The sequence below is a fragment of the Ictalurus punctatus genome, chromosome 19 (assembly GCF_001660625.3).
Source record: "Ictalurus punctatus breed USDA103 chromosome 19, Coco_2.0, whole genome shotgun sequence".
NCBI classification, from domain to species: Eukaryota; Metazoa; Chordata; class Actinopteri; order Siluriformes; family Ictaluridae; genus Ictalurus; species Ictalurus punctatus.
This window is the reverse complement of record NC_030434.2, coordinates 22,571,378-22,591,364: the sequence shown is the minus strand read 5'-3', so window position 1 is coordinate 22,591,364 and position 19,987 is coordinate 22,571,378. Positions and strand designations below refer to the sequence as shown.

Sequence of the window (19,987 nt, the reverse complement as noted above, 5' to 3'; positions counted from 1 at the left end):
TGCTTGCAATACCACTAAACAATATTACTGACTACTATATTATGCCTCCAAATTAATCCAACATGGCCTTTAATATACTGTAGATTGCATTTCCATTGCATTTCCATACTCTAATCGCTATAAAAGTGATTATTAGGTGAGTAAATCTCTGGGCTGACCACAAATTGACTCGATTCATGATTCATTGGTTTTCAGTTGGACTTAAAAGGGAAATTTGTCAATCAAGACCGATTTGATTCAATTAATTACGCTAAGCAGCGATTCAATTCAGTGATCCAATAAACGTTAAACCAGCTATTTGATTCAGTGATTCACTAAGCATTAAACCAGCTATTTGATTCCGTGATTCACTAAACAGCGATTAAATGCACTACACTAATCAGAGATTTGATTCACTGATCCACTGAACAGCTATTTCATTCAATGCTTCCTTAAACAGCGATTCACTTCAATACACTAAACAGCAATTCAATTCAATGATCCAGTAAACATTAAACCAGCAATTCAAGTCAGTGATCCACTAAACAGCTACTTGATTCAATGATTCACTAAACAGCAATTCAAGTCAGTGATCCACTAAACAGCTACTTGATTCAATGATTCACTAAACAGGAATTCAACTCAGTGATCCACTAAACAGCTACTTGATTCAATGATTCACTAAACAGCAATTCAATTCAGTGATCCACTAAACAGCTACTTGATTCAATAATTCACTAAACAGCAATTCAACTCAGTGATCCACTAAACAGCTACTTGATTCAATGATTCACTAAACAGCAATTCAATTCAGTGTTTCAAGCCTCTTTAAGAAATATAAAAATGCTATGTTTAATATGTATTGTTTGATCTTTGTCAAGCAATTATTCAACATCATTTGCCCCTTTTGAAAAAAGAAAAGAAAGGATTTTAGTGTCTGTGTGTGTGGTTTTGGGATTCCCCAGGAAACTTTTTATCCATTTATAGTTACCTTTAATGTTGTGGAACGTCTGCAAGGTAGGTTCTTGAATCACTTACGTTATAGCAGTTATAAACAGCTAGTCAGCTTGTTACAGAGAAACCGCAAAGTCCTCTGTCCTGAAGTTGATAAACTTACAGTACTGACTGTTACAACACACTTACACTGGAGACTCCTTCCATCATCTTCTTCTTCCATAAAGCTTCACCATGTCAACAATTACATCTTTTTTAAAAATACAGCCGTTACTATAGAAGCACTAATGTATTAGACCGAGCGTGTTAATATATAAACCTCTGATTTGCAGCTGCGTTACAGTCAGAGCTTCTGTTATAGAAAATGACCAATCAGATTTGCGAATTAAAAGAACAGTGGTATAAACAGTCACAACACCATTTTAAATCCCGACACATATCTTTTTTCCTCCGTATTAAGCCAAAGTGTTCTTTAATGTAGACTGCATTTACAGTGCGGTGCATTGCTCTACACTAAGACTTTAAATGCGATTAAGACATAAAAGGCTTAATCTTAGTAATGCATTCTCACCCAGGTTTGATCCTGAAGACTGGTTCAATCTCCAGGAAGCAACCTATCTCCCCATTCCCCCATTCCCCGTGCAGTCCTGTGAATATCATCCACGGAGCCAATCTCGCCGCACTCCATTTCACAGCTCTAAAGCTGCATTTGCAGACAAACACACTTCTCCAACGACCAATCACAGGCAAGTAAGGCACTGATGCAGATCAGGGAGCAGATAGAGAAACCACATTTTTCTGCTATGATGAACAATAAGGCTTTGGAAATGTGGTGAAATTCGTTTTCCGGAATGTGCTTTTTAATATTAATGAAAGGGGCTTAATCTGAGTGCAGTGGTTTATAGAGTGTGTATATGTGTGTGTGTGTGTGTGTGTGTGTGTGTGTGTGTGTTTCTGCGTTGTAGTGATGAAATATCAGGTTATAGACACGGCGGCTGTAAAAGTACGTAAGGTATGTAGAGCAACATATCGAGCACGTAAATGAATACAGTCAGAAGTATTGACACCCTTCATGAAAGTAATGTCCAAAAATGACTTTAGAAAATGACTATTATTTAAACGAATAGAAAAACTGCTTTAATGATGTTTTTTCCAGCCTAGTCAGACATTACAAGAAGCGGCTCAGTGCTGGAATTCTCTCAGGGGGAGGTAATTTGGTATTAATGATTATAATTATGAAACAAATATTTAGCAGAAAAAAACAAATCATAAATTTAGAAAACGTTTTCTGCTTAAAAATTAAATCCCAGTGTTCCAAAGAGATTTTTTTTTCTTCCCCTGATGACTTTGGCTTGTTCATTAGGAATCGGAATCTATACTTGGAGTTCTGTAATAATTCGCCTAATAATCGTTCTCCTCACACCTCCAGGGTCGGGGGTTCGATTCCCACCGTGGCCCTGTGTGTGTGGAGTTTGCATGTTCTCCCCGTGCTGCGGGGGTTTCCTCCCACAGTCCAAACACATGCATGGTAGGCTGATTGGCATGTCTAAAATGTCTGTAGTGTATGAATGTGTATGAGTGTGTGAGTGATTGTGCCCTGCGATGGATTGGCACCCTGTCCAGGGTGTGCCCCGCCTTGTGCCCAATGCTCCCTGGGATAGGCTCCAGGTTCCCTGTGACCCTGAAGAAGGGTAAAGTGCGCCAACATTTTCCGACCAATCAGGATTTAGAATTGAACAGTGGTATAATTTAACCAGATATTTTGTAGATGATCTTTGTGTATAAATAGGCTTTAATATATCACTAAACATAGAATAATAGTTGGGATCCTTGAAAGTTTCTTTAGACTTCTTAAAAATAATTTTTAACACACACACACACACACACACACACACACACACACACACACACACACACACACACACAGAGAGAGAGAGAAAGAGCTAATCTGTCCCTTTCCTCATCACATATAATATGTGTTGATATGTATGGTGAGCAATTCAGCATATTTATTCCTATGTATTTAATGAAGCACTTAACAGATAAACTTCATCCATCCATCCATCTGTTTAAAATAAATAAAGAAGTATAAACCTTCTCAGCCATCTTTAATGTGATTTTAAAAAAGTGTCAGGCAGTTTGTTCTGCCTCTACACAGCCGAGTTTGAGGTGTGAAGTTCTGAGTCAGAAAATACAGACTTTCCGCTTGTTATGACGAATGAGAAACAGGTCAACAGAGTGTATGTGTGTGTTTGAGAGAGAGAGAGAGAGAGAGAAAGATAGAGAAAGAGAGATGGGTAGAAGGATGTATTCCTGACATCCCCGGTACTCTGTGGAGCATCAATTTGGCAGTAGAGTAGGAAGAGGAATCTTCTACATCTGTTAGAGTTATTACTCATTTATCTGGAAACTGCTGGAAAATGAAGCAAATCGGCAAACATCACCATCTAGCAGATTAACGCTGCTTTGAAACAGGGTTAGAAGACAATCATGAGAGAGAAAGCAACATATGTGTGTGTTTTTGTGTGAGTGGGCACAAGGTCTGTGCAAACATGCGCATTTTACGAACGCCTACATGCTCAGCTAATTAAAAGTTATTGCTCCTCATTTCCTCCCAATTCCAGGTGACTTTAGAAGCTTTAAAGAGCTAATAAACCAACGTTAATATCCAACAGTTAGCGTAATCCACCTGCTCAATGCTAACTGGCAGGCGGCTGCCTCACTCGCATCATTAGCGTTTGGGGGGGTTGAGGGGGTGGTTGGGGGGGCTGTCAGGGGCCTGTTGTTTAGTCATTGGTGTAATTTTATTAGCTACTTTTCCATGCTTTTTTGCCTCATCAGCCGCCTTCTCACGAACCCCTGACTAAACCCCATCGCTCGTCTCTCTTCCGTCGCTCCGGTGGATCCATTAACATGAGCTCAGTTACAGAGTGAGTCACCAGCAGTTAAAAAAAAATATATATATATATACATATATAAAATCCCCCAGAACCATAGTGCATATCAGGCTGCGTGAAAGTGGCTCAGGAAGCCGAGCAACCCTCTCGATTCCTCACCACTGGTGCACGTCTAATTGCCTATGAGACTCGTGTGTCCTCCATATCACAAGCGCCACAGGGAGACCGAGCAACATAGTACAGCAGTTAATGACGAACACACGTCGTAAAAAAATACCCGGAAACCTCATGAGTAAATCAAACTTGGGCTAAAAAAACATTAAAATGCTGATTTGCTGAATTCAGAGTACTGTTATTATTGCTCTTGTGTTTATTTATTTATTTTTTTAACTCTGTTTAATTACTAGTTGTTACTAGTAATTTCAAGTCTGTCTAATTTTTAGTTGCCGCCGTATAATGAATTTAATATTCGTAATAATATATTCATAAGGCAGTAATAGAGAATTCGATGATTACTTATTAATAATTAAACCTGCTTACTAGGGCTGCAACTAACAATTATTTTCATAATCAATTAGTTGGCAGATTATTTTTTTCCGATTAATCGATTAATCGGATGGGGCGGGGCAAGCAGTACCATTCAGCACCAGTTTTTTTGTTTATTTAAAATAAAATCAACAAACTGAGCGTTACAAATGTAAACTTCAGACTAAAACTTTACACAACTGTTTGTCCAAAACAGAAAAGAACCCAATACACACACACACACACACACACACACACACACACACACACACACACACACACACACCAGAATATATATTATTCATTTAGGACTGTAGTTTAATTCAGTGCTTTTTGTGCATCCATAAAAATAATGCATAAAAACTATAAAATAAATTACTACACACACATATATATATAAATATATATAATATTTATTTTATAGTATTTATGCACTATTTTCTTATGGATGCACAAAAAGCACTGAATTAAACTCCGGTCCTAAATGAATAATAAACTCTTTCACTGCACCTTGTGGTTTCTGTTACTCGCTGTCTTTAGGAATATTATTTTACTTGTGTTTATTTTTGATCAGAGTCTTAATTAGACATCACAGCTCTTACTCGCGCTACACTCTGTATCACCGCGTCTACATCGCGCGCGATCAGCAACGCGGCCTCGTTACTAACACATCACTTCCGTTATAATAAACGACAGAATTTACACTGCAAGTGCGCGAGTACACCATACGATGACAAGAAACTTAAATTAAACTAAACCTTTTAAGCAGCCCGCACCAGTTTCCCCGCCCCTTACACACAGTGGAGCATTTTGGATATAAATATAAGTTTGTCCTCGTGCATCGGTTTGATTTCCACTGTGTTTAAAATGCGCCCTGTCTTAGAGTTGGAGGTTACACACGCTCTTCCTCAGTGTGACTGGGGTAATGTTGGGAATAAAAGGTAACGCTGACAGAAAGTAAACTGAAGAAAGTCATTATGGGTGACTCTGAGTGTTTGCTAATGCTAGCGTGCGTATGACGTCATGCTCCGTTGATGCGCCGTTCTGTTTGGGATGATATTACCCTTCTAAAATCAACACACTAGACGGTAGTGCACAGTGCATAGTGTAAGTGTACAGTACTACATTTGGGACACAACTTTAGTATTTACTCTCCGAAGCGTGTTTTCTGAACAGAACTAACGCAATGAGTAAATCTCCCTCTTTTTTTTTCATTCATAAAAGTAGTTTTTTTTATAGTTTGTAGTTTTCATTTATTTTTGTTATTTGTTTGTTTTAGTTTAGTTAAGTACAATCCCTTTTTGGTAAAAGAAAAGAAATTACAGGTTTCTGATTCATTAAAATCTTTTGTAGATTTAGTTTACATTTTTAGTCATAGTTTTTACTTTATTTTTATGTTTTACATTTTGTAATTTAAGTTATATTTTTCATTTTTTAGCAATAGTTGTAGCTTTATTTGTTAGTAAACATTTTTATATTTTGGTTTCATTTTAGTAGTAGCTTTTGTCATGTATGTTTTATTTGTCATTTTTAGTAGCAGTTTTTCGAGTTTTAGCTTGATTTTTTCCAGTAATAGTTTGTATATTTTTAGTTTTAGTAGTATTTTTTTTTATAGTACTATAGTAGTTTTTGTTTTCATTGTTTTTTTTTTTTGTAATTATTTTTGTTGTGCTCAACTTATTTTGATCTTAGTTTTTATTTTGATCTTTAGTTTTTAGTTAACCATCATAACCCCTTTTTGGGGTAAAAGAAACATGACAGGACCACTAAGTCTACTGCAAAAGCTGCAAAATCATTCCCAAAGACAACACGAAAGTAAAAATAAGCATAGCTGCATGGACACACAGACACTCTCACACACACAGACAAACACACACACACACACACACACACACACACACACACACACACACACATAAACAAACACACTTCCTTTTATCTCTCCCTCTTCTCTTTCTTGGAAGTGTTTAGAAGCCTCCAATGAAGCAGAAGACTGATGACAAAGGACCATCATGGATGACATATGAACTTAATCCATCAGTGTCCCGCTTGGATGTTTCCACCCTGCCAGAGATCTCTCACACACATATAGACTCTCTCTCTCTCTCTCTCTCTCTCTCTCTCTCTCTCTCTCTCTCTCAGGTACAACGTCTTCTTTATTCTGACATCAAAAGCGTAATCAGAGTCACATCCATACCAGTGTCAGTCTGCTTGTCAGAGGGAGATGAACTGGTGTAATATGAGCCATTATTCACTCTTCTCTCCATTTATTTCCTTGCCTAGATCATAGCCTGCTCATATACATCTCCTCTATAACAGACAACTACCTCATATGATGTGGCATGCTAACTCAGGCGAAACACAAAGACAGGCCTGATAGCCGTGTGGCTAATTATAAACTCGGCAGCCTGAATAAAACTATACCCTCTGTTCCAGGTTTCTTCACACTTTCACATTCGTAGGCCTGTAGTGTGAAGTAACTGATGCCACAACAATATATTTAGTTTTCCTTCGCTATTAGCTTTTGTTACAAAATGAGGTACAGAAGACAATAATATGCATGTAAGCTATCTTGGAACCATCAGTTGAGAATCTTAGTCTCAACCAATCAAATTGTTGGAATTTTACTGTAAAACAGCACCCAAATCTGTCAAAATAACTCACAACAATGAAAACTATGCTAGTAATAACTAGCTAATATGGCCACTCTTTGCTAGCTAGCTGCTAGTAAACTAGCTTGGAATTGTCACAGAGAGACATGAGCTTGATCTCAGCATCTTACTCTCCATTAGATATAATTAAATTCTTAGTATTGTGTTCTTAACAACAGCCCAATCGTAAACAAACCATAACAATGAAAACAATGTTGTTAATAAGTAACATATGCTAATGTAGCTACTCTGCTAACTAGCTGCTCGTTAACTAGCTAAAATCCTCAAAAGGCAGACACAGTGGGATTTCAGTCTCATTTGATAAGAATTTCTTGGTCATTTTTTTTTTTACACACCAGCCAAACCTATCAAAATATAATTCTACCATTTACAATTCAAACCATTTTGCTAATCACTGACATTAGCTAATGTAGCTTCTCTGCTAGCTGGCTGCTAGTAAACGAGCTTCAAATTGTCTCAGTGAAAGAGAAACATGAGCAGGATAAAAGTATCTTAGTCTCATTTTATGTCTTAAAATGCTCTGTATTTTATTTTATATAAATATAAATGTAGCCCAACACTTGACACTACTGTATATGGTTCATCACTATCAGGTGTTAAAGTCACTACCTTGCTAGTTAACTATCTTGGAATTGTCATGAACAATCGTAGCAATTGAAACTAACATGATGTAGATACTCTGCTAACAAGCTGCTAGTTAACTAGCTTGAATAGTCACAGACACAGATGGGATTTTAGTTTCATATTATATCATGAAATGCTTAGTATTTTATTTAAACAGCAGCCAAACCTGTCCCAACTATGACCAAATTATTTTGAGCATCACTAGCTGTAGTTAGCATAGCTACCTTGCTAGCTAACCGATATTTAACTAGTTCGGGATGTCGGTGTATGTGGATATCTTTCAAAATAGCCCCCCCCCCCCCCCCCCCTCTGCGTTTGGTCTAACCCCCCCCCAAACGTTATGAATGTGCTAGGACTAATCACGGCTGCTGACCAGATTACTACTCTGTTGTCTGTAATTTCTTTTTTAATGATGTGTTTGCAATTTTAATTCCACTTTGTTTTATTATTACACCCTCGTGCGGAGGAGCCGGAATATGATACCAGAGTCAAACATGTCTCAGCGTTGTGCTAACGAACAGCTCAGAGGTTGAAAAGAGGTTTCCATGGAAACATTTTAATAAAATTTCGCTAAAGAGTATTAGCATTGCCTACAAAAAAAAAAAAAAAGAAGAAAGAAATATGCGGGGCGTCTCTCAACGTTCAGCTAAAAGAGTCAGCTCTAAGAGCTGAGTCATTCATAAACTACACATCTATAACACACACACACACACACACACACACACACACACACAAACTGTGACATTAGTCAGCTTGGGCCATATTTAGCCAGGTTAGCAGGAAGCTTAGTGTTTGCTCGGCCCCTCCAGGTCCCAGATGGAAAATGCAATTATTTGTACGGTGAAGCAGCTTCTCTGCACGTTAAGTGGATTTGTGTTCAGCCTCTGATGCTGTGGACCCAGCAGCAACACACACACACACACACACACACACACACACACACACAGAGCAAATTTTTTTATCATCCAGCCTACAGGCTCCATGCGTCACTACCACCCAACATCTCACTCACTCACACACACACACACACACACACACACACACTCACACAGCAATAATGCATCTCTCATTTTCATCATTTCCTCCTGTCTATGTGTATCTCACTCGCTCTTAATTAATGTCGTAGAGGTCGGAAATCTCGACACATGGATCACTGCTGCTATTACAATCACATTTTGTTTGTTTGTGCCATTTGTATAAATGTGACCCCAGGCTGGAAAAAAACCCCACAACACAGCATATAACTATAAATGGATGTTTAATACATGTTTAGTTTTTTTAAAAATAATTTTTTATTTAAAGATTGTTAAATCACTGTGGAGGAATATGTTGTTGATTATTTTCTGTCATAGCTTTATTTTCTGACCAAATACTCGATTCTGATTGGCTGAAAGGCGTGCGTTCAAACCATATCACGCACAGGACGTTCCAGTCAGTTTAATCACCAACCTAAATAACCGTAACCATAGTAACATACAGTTACACTCAAAGCTTCACTATTAGTAGAGACGCGGCACAGACGCAGGTAACTCTCTCTCTCTCTCTAATTACTATATATTATAATTCATTCAAATAAATCTTATCACACTATTTATCTCTGTGTATGATTTAGAGCGAGCAGAATTCTAGATCTAACGACAAGTATATAAAATAACTGACAAAAAATTTACCGTAATTTTTCGCATTTCAGTCTGCACCGCAAACACCAATGACGGCTTTAACTCGTCGACGCTTGACTTGACATCAACGTGGTATAAGTGGGGTAATCGACAGCTAGGTGCGCTTCACATCAGACGCTTGTTTTCCACCACGTTGTGCATTAAAATCACGCAATGCAGACCTAGCCTTGGATTATACCTTACATAACCGCCCACTTTCAAGCGCTTTATTTCTTACAAAAGCGCCAGGTGTTCAAAAACTTTTGAATGGCAGTGTATATTAATCAGTTATCACTAATCATTTGAGTGAGTTTGACGCATACTGTACGTGTGGCCAATCTGTCAGCACAATGTTTCCATATTAAATACTTAAACGGATTTCAAGAATCCTGCATTAGATATGATTTACATTTCTATTATATTATAGCACCGGCGCTCCAGCCAAATATATCCCTGCTTCCTCATGCAGCCAGAATGACATTTATTCAATTTTCCATCCCAAACATATTTGATCAGCCAAAACATGTCTAAATCTGATCTTTTGTTCTTTAGTTTCGAACCGGAGCTACAAGGATTTGCCCCCGAAACAATATTTTAGGCATGAGTCACCAAACATTTCTTTTCAAAAGTGCATGTGTGAATTAGTTTGGGGTTTTTTTCCACCCACTGCACTACTTTAAGTTTATGGTCGTTGTGCTCGTACAAACGCTGCTGCGTCAGCACTTCATAAAAAAATGTGCATGTTTACCATCTTGAACAAGAAGAAGTGCTTCACTGGTCCATAAAACTAATAAGTTACAAATCAAAAGCACCGCTTCCCCAACCGGCTGAAATGAAACCCGGCCTTTAATCTTTCCATCTCTTTGCTCCGTGAATGACTGACTATAGGCTGCGCTGGAAAACCCAATGAAAGTGCTTTCATAAACATGGAGGATTATGGAGCACGATGCCAGTATGATTGCCACTGAACCCCTGTCCATAACTGAAATTAAAGGTCGTCTTTATCGAAGGTTTCGCTGATGAGGTACCAGATGGCGCGCCTCCGATCTGAAGGAGAAGCGAGCGACTCTTCCCCGAGGGCCGACATAAAGAAAAGTGTTCGTAATTGCACTGGTGTGTTACACGCTCTCGATAATTTACACTTAAACTAGCTTAAACTACACACGGGGCACAGCAAAGGTGATTCAGAAAGATGACGATGATACCTAATCACCTTTTCACTTTTAGCTCCTTCAGAATGTGAAGAACTAAATCTATCCACCAATTTTGAATCAAACAGCGCAGAGAACAGGAGACAGAAGACGAGAGATTTCTTGTGTAAAATCGCTCGTCTCCGCACGATAAGACGCCACAGCAGACGGTACATAATAGAATTTGAAGCTGAAATGCTAACATGGTTAACAATGAATGTAACTTAGCAAATGAATACACAGCATGAGGTCAACCGTAAAATGCTAAACGGTCCCTATTGGCTTTCATTCATTATTTTAGACTATAAACATGCTTTTTTCCCAAAAAGGTTTCTAATAAGCTTGAAAACAATAACACAGGGCACACAAGAACCCAGAGGAGAACTGATACTACTACTACTTACAACAATAGTAATGCGTAATCGCTGTCAGCAAACAGATTATCCTCGTTCCTTAAAAGCTGCATTATTAAATGTTCTCTGCTGGCCTTTTTCTACTCGGAACCAGAAAACTAGAACGATGCTTTTCCAATTAAATACCAGTCCAGCACCAATGCTTCCAGCTGTATCGTATTTAGTAGCAACAGGAATGAAATGGTATTAATGGGCAGGGCTTGCAACAAAAATTGTAAATAATTTCTGCTGTTTATATGTGAGACGGCACAAAAACTGAAAAAGATGGACAACTCTTTGTTTTGTAGCAATGAACCGTGTATTAGTGCATTATCAGTGGTTCTTTTAACAATCGCCCATACTAACGCGAGTAATCTATGGAGCGTGGATTATTATTATCGTTATTAATCTAGCTCGACGTTTCAAGAAAATGTACATTTATACTGCTTGTTTGTTTTGATGGCTGAGAGGGTGCTAATACTTTTCAACCGGGAACGATCTACTGATTTCAAAGCACAACAAAAACACTGTTCCTGAATCGCAAGAACACGGTCCTATTGTGCATGTAGAGCTCTATGTACGTTCTGCAGTGTTTTATGTTATACCCTATGTATGGAGCAACCATATTGATTTGTGATTCGGCCTAATTCGGCCCTAAGACGGTGGATTTTACACTGAACACAGGAAGGAAACGTTAAATTATGTTAAATATTATGTGTAAATCTGAAACATGAAATGATGTGATACAATTATAAATCTCTATCCTATACTGTAACTTGATGCTATATTATACAGTCAAGATGTCTGTACCGTACTGTAGGGGCATTTTCAGGGTGATGCCGTGATGATTGATTTGACCAATCAATGGCTTGCATGTTTTGTTTTGTTGTATTTTTAGCTCCACCCACATGTCCCGTTTATGGTTCTTGGCACTCTGACAGGAACGACAGCCAAATTCAAAATAGCAATGGAAATAAAAACCTAATGTGCTTTTTGTTACCATTCCGTAACATACTGTACCACGCTGTCTGGTTAAAAAACTCTAATAGAGACCCACTCAGGACAAACTCAAATCCACCCCACAGACAGACACTCATATAAAATGAACCCCAGTGTGTTCAGTGTCCAGGACTGTTGTGGTTTCTCACTCCTGCTGTGTGGGGACTGTGGAAATCAGCAGGGCCTCGACACACACTGCTAGTCCAACTCTGCGCTACCAATCCAGCTAATGACACACACAACTGCTCGCTCCACTGCTCCCTACTGCCACTGTCCTCTTATCGATCCACTGGTCTGTGCTTCCTCCTCTTACTCTCTCTCTCGCTCTCTTTTCTCTCACCTCTTTACTCTTCTGCAAACTCGGCTGTGGAGGTCGGAGCCGCAGGGGGGCATCAATGGAGTGTTCGTGTTTTTCTCTGCTGTTTTCCCAAAGGAAAGATGCTGGATATGTGTGAGTTTGAAATTAGTTAAAAAGAGAGTTAGTACGTGGAAAAACAGAGTGAGAGAGACATACCAAGGTTTGAGAAACGCTCCTTCAGGCAGTCCGAAAATCCACAGGATCATTTCCCAGTCAGCACCATTGACAACTAAGGCCAAGCACCACAGGCGATAATTCTGATTCTGCTTACTGTTTTTGGATATTTTCCACCAATACTGACAATTCAACAGCAAAAAAAAAACAAAAAACCCACAAACAACAACAGAAAAATAACAAATAATGTACTTTTAAACCAAACTCTATTCATTAAATAACACACACAGTATAATAAATAAACTCTGTATTTATTTATTTACATTGAACCACTAAGTCGCCATGCCCCCTTGAGTGAAATCCAATTCTTAAAAAAAGCACATATTTAATCCTGTATTGTACGTATTGATATGAGTATTGCTGAGTAACTATGTGGCCTTAAAGAGATTGACGTGGTTTGTGTGTATGTGAGAGTGTGTGTGCGTATGTGTGTGATGGAGTTAAGAGCCTGTGAGAGCCCTAACCGCAAAATATAGCCTGGAGAATTTTACCATTTTGCTGCTTATCGTGCCTAATTACTAAATATGGATACCCGATAGCTGAACCACTCAGTCAGAGAGAATCAGACAGACCGAGAAAGAGTGAGACAGATAGAGTGAGACAGTAAGAGACGAGAGGAGAAAATCGTACACGAGTAAATCACTGTAAAGCGCATTAGCGTGCCTAAACCGTGACGTTAAACCCAGCCTACCTGATGGGAGCAGAGTTGCTACTTTTCTCCTGCAGAAATAAAATCCACAGTGGCAGCTATACAAGAGCTTTAATGTGTTCCATCATAAATAATAAATAAATCCTTTAAAAAAAAAAAAGCCAATCGGTGGATATAAGCATAGAAAATAATCCTACATTCAAATAAGATCTGAATAAGATCGTATTTTGAGTCAAAATGTTCAAACAGCTGAGGATTTCATGCTGATGTTTCTCAAAATGGTAGAACTCATGACAGCGCAGTTAGCCTCCAACGCTAATCAATTACAGTGTCATTTTAGTCATACGAAGCATTTTCTTAGTATTTCACCAGCTCATCTGAGGAAAATGTTGATATTCCTGATGGATTTGTCTCATTTTCATGACCACCCTTTATTTCCATCCTGACTTAACAGCTTATTGATAGCTAGCTAATTAATTCCTCAGTCATTAGCTCATTTAAGTTCTGCACCCTTATTTCCTAGTTGCCTAGCAACAGTGTGGTCCTGACTTTGACCACCTTCTCATATTTAATGCACGGATTTCAACACACCATAACAATACTGAAATGCTTGGGCTAATAGTTCTACAAGTAAAAACATTAAGAGCACGGTGGTGGGAGTGTTAAATAAACATGTTTTTGGGATGTAAAAACAGGACAACAGTGAAAATCCATCTGGAATGTCAACATTTTTCCTCAGCTGTGGAAATTGACTCAGAAAAGACTTTTAATATTGAAAATAGTACCTGGGAAAGTTTTATAAAACTAAAATATACTACAATGCACATGTTCAGGAATGTTTTGTTAACCTAAACGTAGCTTAGTTAGCTGGGATTCACTGGATTTTCATTAAATATTTTGTCTCCTAAATAAATGGTTCTGTAACACTTTCTATGAACTCCATATGTACAGTATAATGACTTATGAATACATTCATAACCTTTTATAATGCATTCAGAAGGCATTATATATATATATATATATATATATATATATATATATATATATATATATATATATATATATATATATATAGTATATGTACATCATTATAATTATAGCATTCATAAATTGTTAAACAAGTGTATTATAATGCAGTATGGAGTATTTATAACGTCTTATATCACCAAAAAATGCCCCTTCGTGCATTATTAGTGCATTATGTTTCGTCGTAGATTTTTGTCGCACAATTTCCTGATAGTATCTCTGGTATAATTTATGTATTAGAGGAAAAAAAGGTCTCGTGATGCACTATCCAAATGTTTCTTTGGTATTGGTGTTATAATGTGTTATGCCTTCCATGTTAACACTTCATGATACATAATAAAGATAGCTATATAGTGTACCGCATCTTCAAAACTTACTATAATGATGTGTATGATACCTTATCAATGCATCATGACATGATTTAAATATGTTCATAGTTTGTTATAACTATGACCTTCATAAGAAGTGTTACCAAGGTTGTCTTCTTATCCAAGTATCTTAGGTTTCAGCTCGCTTCTGAGTGAGCTTCTGAGAGAGTGGAGGATGGAGCAGTGTTTTCACTAAATAGCTTCTGGATAGCTTATTTACGATTCCCCTATAGAGCACATCGCAGGATGTTTATAGCAAACACAAAGCAGATGACTGAGCTCTCTAACTGGGCTAATAGGCTAATTGCTGAAGGACATTTATGAATTTAAGCGCTCCCGCCTCATTTATCCTTATCAAACAAAGCCTTCTGTCATTCTTCTAACACCATGCATTGGTGGCGGTGGCCCAGTTTTGAATAATTAATTTGATAAATATCTGTAATATATTTAGTATTTTGATCTGTTGAGGTTTTGGATCTCTAATCTACCCCCAAAACAAAACAGGTCAGTACGTCTTTCTCCCAGTATCTAACTTGGTTTCTTATTGACATCAACTGAAGTGAATGTCCAGTGGTGGGGGAAAAAAAAAAAATCTTCAATTTCAATTCAATTTTATTTTTATAGCTATGGCTACTTATTTGGTTGGTGTTTTCCCATTCAGAACAAGAAGCCATGAACTCTTAAGTAACCAAAGAACCCTTGAGGAACCTTGAGAACCCCAACTTGAGTAAGAGATGTTTAGAATTGTTTAAGAGGAATTAATTCAACACGATTCGATTTTATTCAATAGACACTGGTCACGAAGCAGCTTTACAGGAATGTAGATGTAGATTTTGATCCATAACGAACAAACCAGAGGAGACAAAGGAGAACCGTCATCTTCTGGGTGACACCTCTGTTTGATGTGTGTGATGGGAAGACAAATCCATTCAAGATAATCCCAATGTTCACGAGAAACCTTGAAGACCCAGAGGCCAGAGTGATCACAATCACGCCACCAGAGAGTCTGGGATGACTATACGCTCTTAGTTCCTTTTAAGTGTAGCGCTCGTTGCTATCTAAAGCCGGATTTACACCAAATAAAATCACAAATAAACGTTTGGTCTCTTCAAGCCGGTTGAAGCAGTCTTCAAGTGCTTCATGTGACACACTTGAGGACCACTGATGATCTTCATTGTATAATCGGTCACGAAGAGCAAAAAGTGGAATCCAGTCAAGATTTTAGTGTGACAAGAAATTACACATCGTAAACCCGGCTTAAGGACTATCTTCAGAATCTAGAGCGTGTGAGCTGCTCTGCTCCTTATGAACTAGTCATAGATTCCATTTAAATTCTTATATCAGGTGTTAAAGCAGAAATTCTTGCTTTGTTTTGCAGCAGACCGAGAAAATCAAGCGGCTTGTAATCTTCTAAAATGCCAAGCACGTTAGGTCGTCTTTCTTATGAATGACATTTTACAACTTCGCTGGCTTTATTTATTGTACGCAGTGTTTAAAAGAGGATCTAATGACCGCTAAGACTTTCTATGCATCCTACATTTTCTCTCAGGTCACACTGGAAACCAGCTTGGTTTCTCCAGCATCATATTTTCTTTTTCAAATGTTTTCTTGTTTCTTTCCAAGTGGTACTAGGCTCCACCCATCGCGACAGACATACAGTAAGTGTGTCTTTTGTGAGTAAGTGCTTTTTTTTTTATTCCGTTGTGTGAATATAGCGTACTATGGGTCGTAATGGCTTACAGGCTTTAGTGGTGCTGGAGAAATCGCCTGCAGTGGCCAATCTACTCCATCCATTATGTGCATTACACACAGACTACGCCATCTGAAGCATTTTTAGTGAGCAAATTGCGTGTGTGTATTTGTATATGTGTGTGTGTGTGTGAACGGTTATGTGTGTTTGTGCAAAAGGGAAAGTTTGTAAAGTCTAATGCACCCACTCCATCCTCTCTCTTGCTCTTCATAATTTACATTAACACACACACACACACATACACACACACAAACTTTCTCTCGCTGCAGCATCCCCTCCTCCGCCGTGGTAGTCTAATTACTGCAAATGATCCCACCTCTTGTTAGAAATTTCTGGCAGTGCTTATTTGTGTGTGTGTGTGTGTGTTGTGTGAGTCAGTGATTGGTACATTCAGAACGCTCTTCTCTGGGATAAATTTATCCTGCTGCTTTCACACGTCTCTCTCGTCCATACAGGACCCGAAACAGCACGCTTGTTACCGAGAGGACGTCTCTTACACGGCAGCACAGAAAGAAGAAGGACAAATGACTCACCTGGGTCTCGGACATCACGTACAGGAAGTGCTGATCAGCCGAGAAGGCCATGTCGCGCAGGATCGGCCCGTTTTCCACCACTTGCACCGTTTCATACTGAAAAGTGGCGTGGGATGGTCCGTCTACCCGGATCTGATCGAGATGGACAGACACACAGAGAGGGAGAGAGAGAGAGAGAGAGAGTGATGCTGTTACTAAATCTGGGAATGAAGAACTTCATGGTGATAGGACAGCTTGTTAGACAGCAATACCGGGTGTTATGTACTAGCATGTGTTAATTCAGCAAAAAACAGTCACATTGCCCTCATGCAGCCTGCCGTGATGATGCCGTTCTCACATTTTATCGTTTTTTTTCTGACATCCGAGCATCTGGTATAGATGCTGCACCACCTGCCAGGCAAAGGAACAAACAGACACCGACAGCCATGCTTATGCTAATGCCTGTGAAAGCTCAGTGGGGGAAAAAATGGTACCCATGAATTTGCAGATGGGAGTGTCCCTGCAGCCAAGAAGTCTCCAGTGACAACGTCATGTCTAACCAGGACTGCACCCTGGAACAACCCTCTGAGCTCTGACCCTGCAGTTCCTTTCACTAACTGAAGACAAAATTTCCTATGGAGCGAAACAACGGCCGATCTTCTTCCGTCACGAGTGACTAACACACACTTTAATCTGAGTCATGTCGAGCATCCAAAGATTAAAAAAAAAAACCCTCGCTCATTCACACACAAAGGAATAGAGTCGAGTGCACGCATTTATTTCCAAATGATGAAACCAACAAGACATTTGACGCTAGTTGGTTTTTACATGTGTTCCCATATTAAGTCCTTAGTTGATCAAAGTACTGTAAGGATCAACTCGAGGTTGTGCTGTTCCAGAAAATAATCATCAACAACATAATCATTATTCCACTTATACCACAGGAATTTGCCAGCGCTAAGAATTTGAATGCATCATAGAATGACACAACATACTTTTTTTTCCATTTATAGTTACATTTAAGCAGTTTATAGACAGTCCTCACCAGCCTCTCTCACTTGATTGACAGCTGATAAGACAAAAAAACTCGTCAAACAACAGCTTGTCGTGTGACCACAAGAAGAAACCACGCAATGTAAAATCCTCTGTCCTGAAAATCTCAGCAAACTTAAATTTACAGCTTGAACTCCGACTGTTCCGAAGCGCTGACACTGGAGACTCCTTCCATAAATGTTAAATAGGTTTGCAAACAAAACATTGTAAGTACACAGTGAAAAAGAAAATGTATAAATATTAGTTTCCTGTTTATGAGTAATGGATAGAAAGTTTCCATTTGTGTGTGTTTGGGTTTTTTGAGTTTGTTTGTTTTTCATTTATCAGTTCAGCTTCTTTAACCTAGCTTAGCAGAAACAGTGTGTGTCTATGCCACCAGAGCTCAGAAAACCAGAGAAAATAGTGAACGCATTGGCCTGATCTCATATCTCTGCACGACCTAATTCTCAGACGATCATCTCTAACACAAATAACCTTCAAAATGAAGGGTCTAACCTCTCTCTTGTTTTCTTTTCTTCTGCTTAGAGAGACATGACCTAAGTTAGGGTCAAGCGACAATAGACAAGAGATGTGAAAAGCATAGAAATAGAAACTAAAGGAAAAAAGAGAGAGAGCGAGACAGAGAGAGAGAGGGAGAGAGAGAGAGAGAGAGAGAGAAACATTTCTCATCCAGGATCAGCCAAGGCTACTTTGCTATATTGAGTGAGCTGTTATTTAATAACCCTGATTGGCATCATGGCTGGTTTTTGGAGACTCTTATTGAGCAGGAAATATACTACAGTACAAACTCTTATTTGTACAAGGGCTCTTTAAAGCCATGGTTCTCAAAGTGGGGTCTGGGGATCCTCAGGGTCCGTGATGTGGTGTATATCCATGGGTCTCTATGCATATTATTATTATTATTATTATTATTATTATTATTATTATTATTATATATTTTTTAATCAAATGACTGGGGTTCATGCCCTGCAATGGGTTGGCACCCCGTCTAGGGGGTTCCCCCGCCTTGTGCCCCAAGTTCCCTGGGAGAGGTTCTAGGCTCCCCTGTGACCCTGTATATGAAAAGCTTTAGTTTTTTAGCTTTAGGATAGACTGTGGTTTGAATCACTATCGACTATTTAGTTATGGTTATTATAGTGGACTGACTGACCTCGTAAAATTAACGGGGTTAATCTAAAACTCAGTAACTACAAAAAAAAACAAAAAAACAAGCATAAACAATGTTTAATTTAACTACAATTTTAATAACACCACAAACTGCAGTTAATATAATACACAGTGTTTACTGGGTGGGTGACTGGAAGGTTCAGGAATAAAAAAGCTCTAATGGCTGGACTAAATTAAAATGGTACATATTTGCCAGAAATTTGGATGAATTTGGATGCCAAAAAAGTTTGCGAACTCCTGAACTTTTACAGGTTCATTGCGTCATTAAACGCTGTTAGTGTCCAAACCACGTCTAATCTGTAAACACGACAAAGAAGAATTAAGGGTTTCACCCATGGGCGTAACCACGCATTCTTTGGGGGCGGGGGCGGGGGGGGGGGGGGGGGGGTTGTGTCCCCCCAGTCTTGAGGAAATACCAATCTGTCCCCCCAATATACAGTACAAAATATTTTCTATATGTCCCCCTTTAATGAACCCTGCCAACGGATCTGTCTTTTCTTCATCTATTCTATTTATTCATATCTATTCCTTTTTAATATATTTCCGTTTGTTACGGAAAATAGGTGTGTGCCCCCCCTCCAATTGTACACATGGTTGCGCCCAAACTCAACGCAGGTTGGTTGATATATTTTAGCAGCTCAGTCTGTAAGAAATGGAGACAGCAGCCGAGCGTAGAAAACTGCAGCAGAACATACAAGCTTTTTTTTCAGACAGTCAGTAACTAGATCCCTAAATAGTAGGTAACCTTGGCTTAGTATAGAAGGCATCATACCATGGCTTGGTTTGTTCTTAAGAATGTCAATTAACTTTTGATATTTGCACACCCACGAAGTAGGCTAGGCTAACGTCAGTTCCAATTTTTGACCATTAACGTTACATTCACTTGCATATCCTCCCACCGAGTTCGTTGGACCCCCCCCTCCCTTTCCTTAAATAAGTAAGGAATAAAACAATTGGGATGTACTGTTATGGGAAAATAATCAACGATAGGGTGGTGTGACTAATCAAAATTGGTGTGACCAATCAGAATCGAGAATTCA

At 38.7% G+C, this 19,987-nt stretch overlaps 1 protein-coding gene across 2 annotated transcripts in view; it reads right to left on the bottom strand.

Moving 5' to 3' along the window:
* The window catches only part of plxna4 (plexin A4), a 346,384-nt gene that overhangs the window by 137,370 nt on the left and 189,027 nt on the right, over window positions 1-19,987 (bottom strand). For both annotated transcript variants that reach the window (XM_017494514.3, XM_047162222.2), the window contains exon 4: window positions 16,749-16,880. In XM_017494514.3, the coding sequence (XP_017350003.1) occupies window positions 16,749-16,880 (132 nt within the window). The remainder of the gene's footprint in view (window positions 1-16,748; window positions 16,881-19,987) is intronic.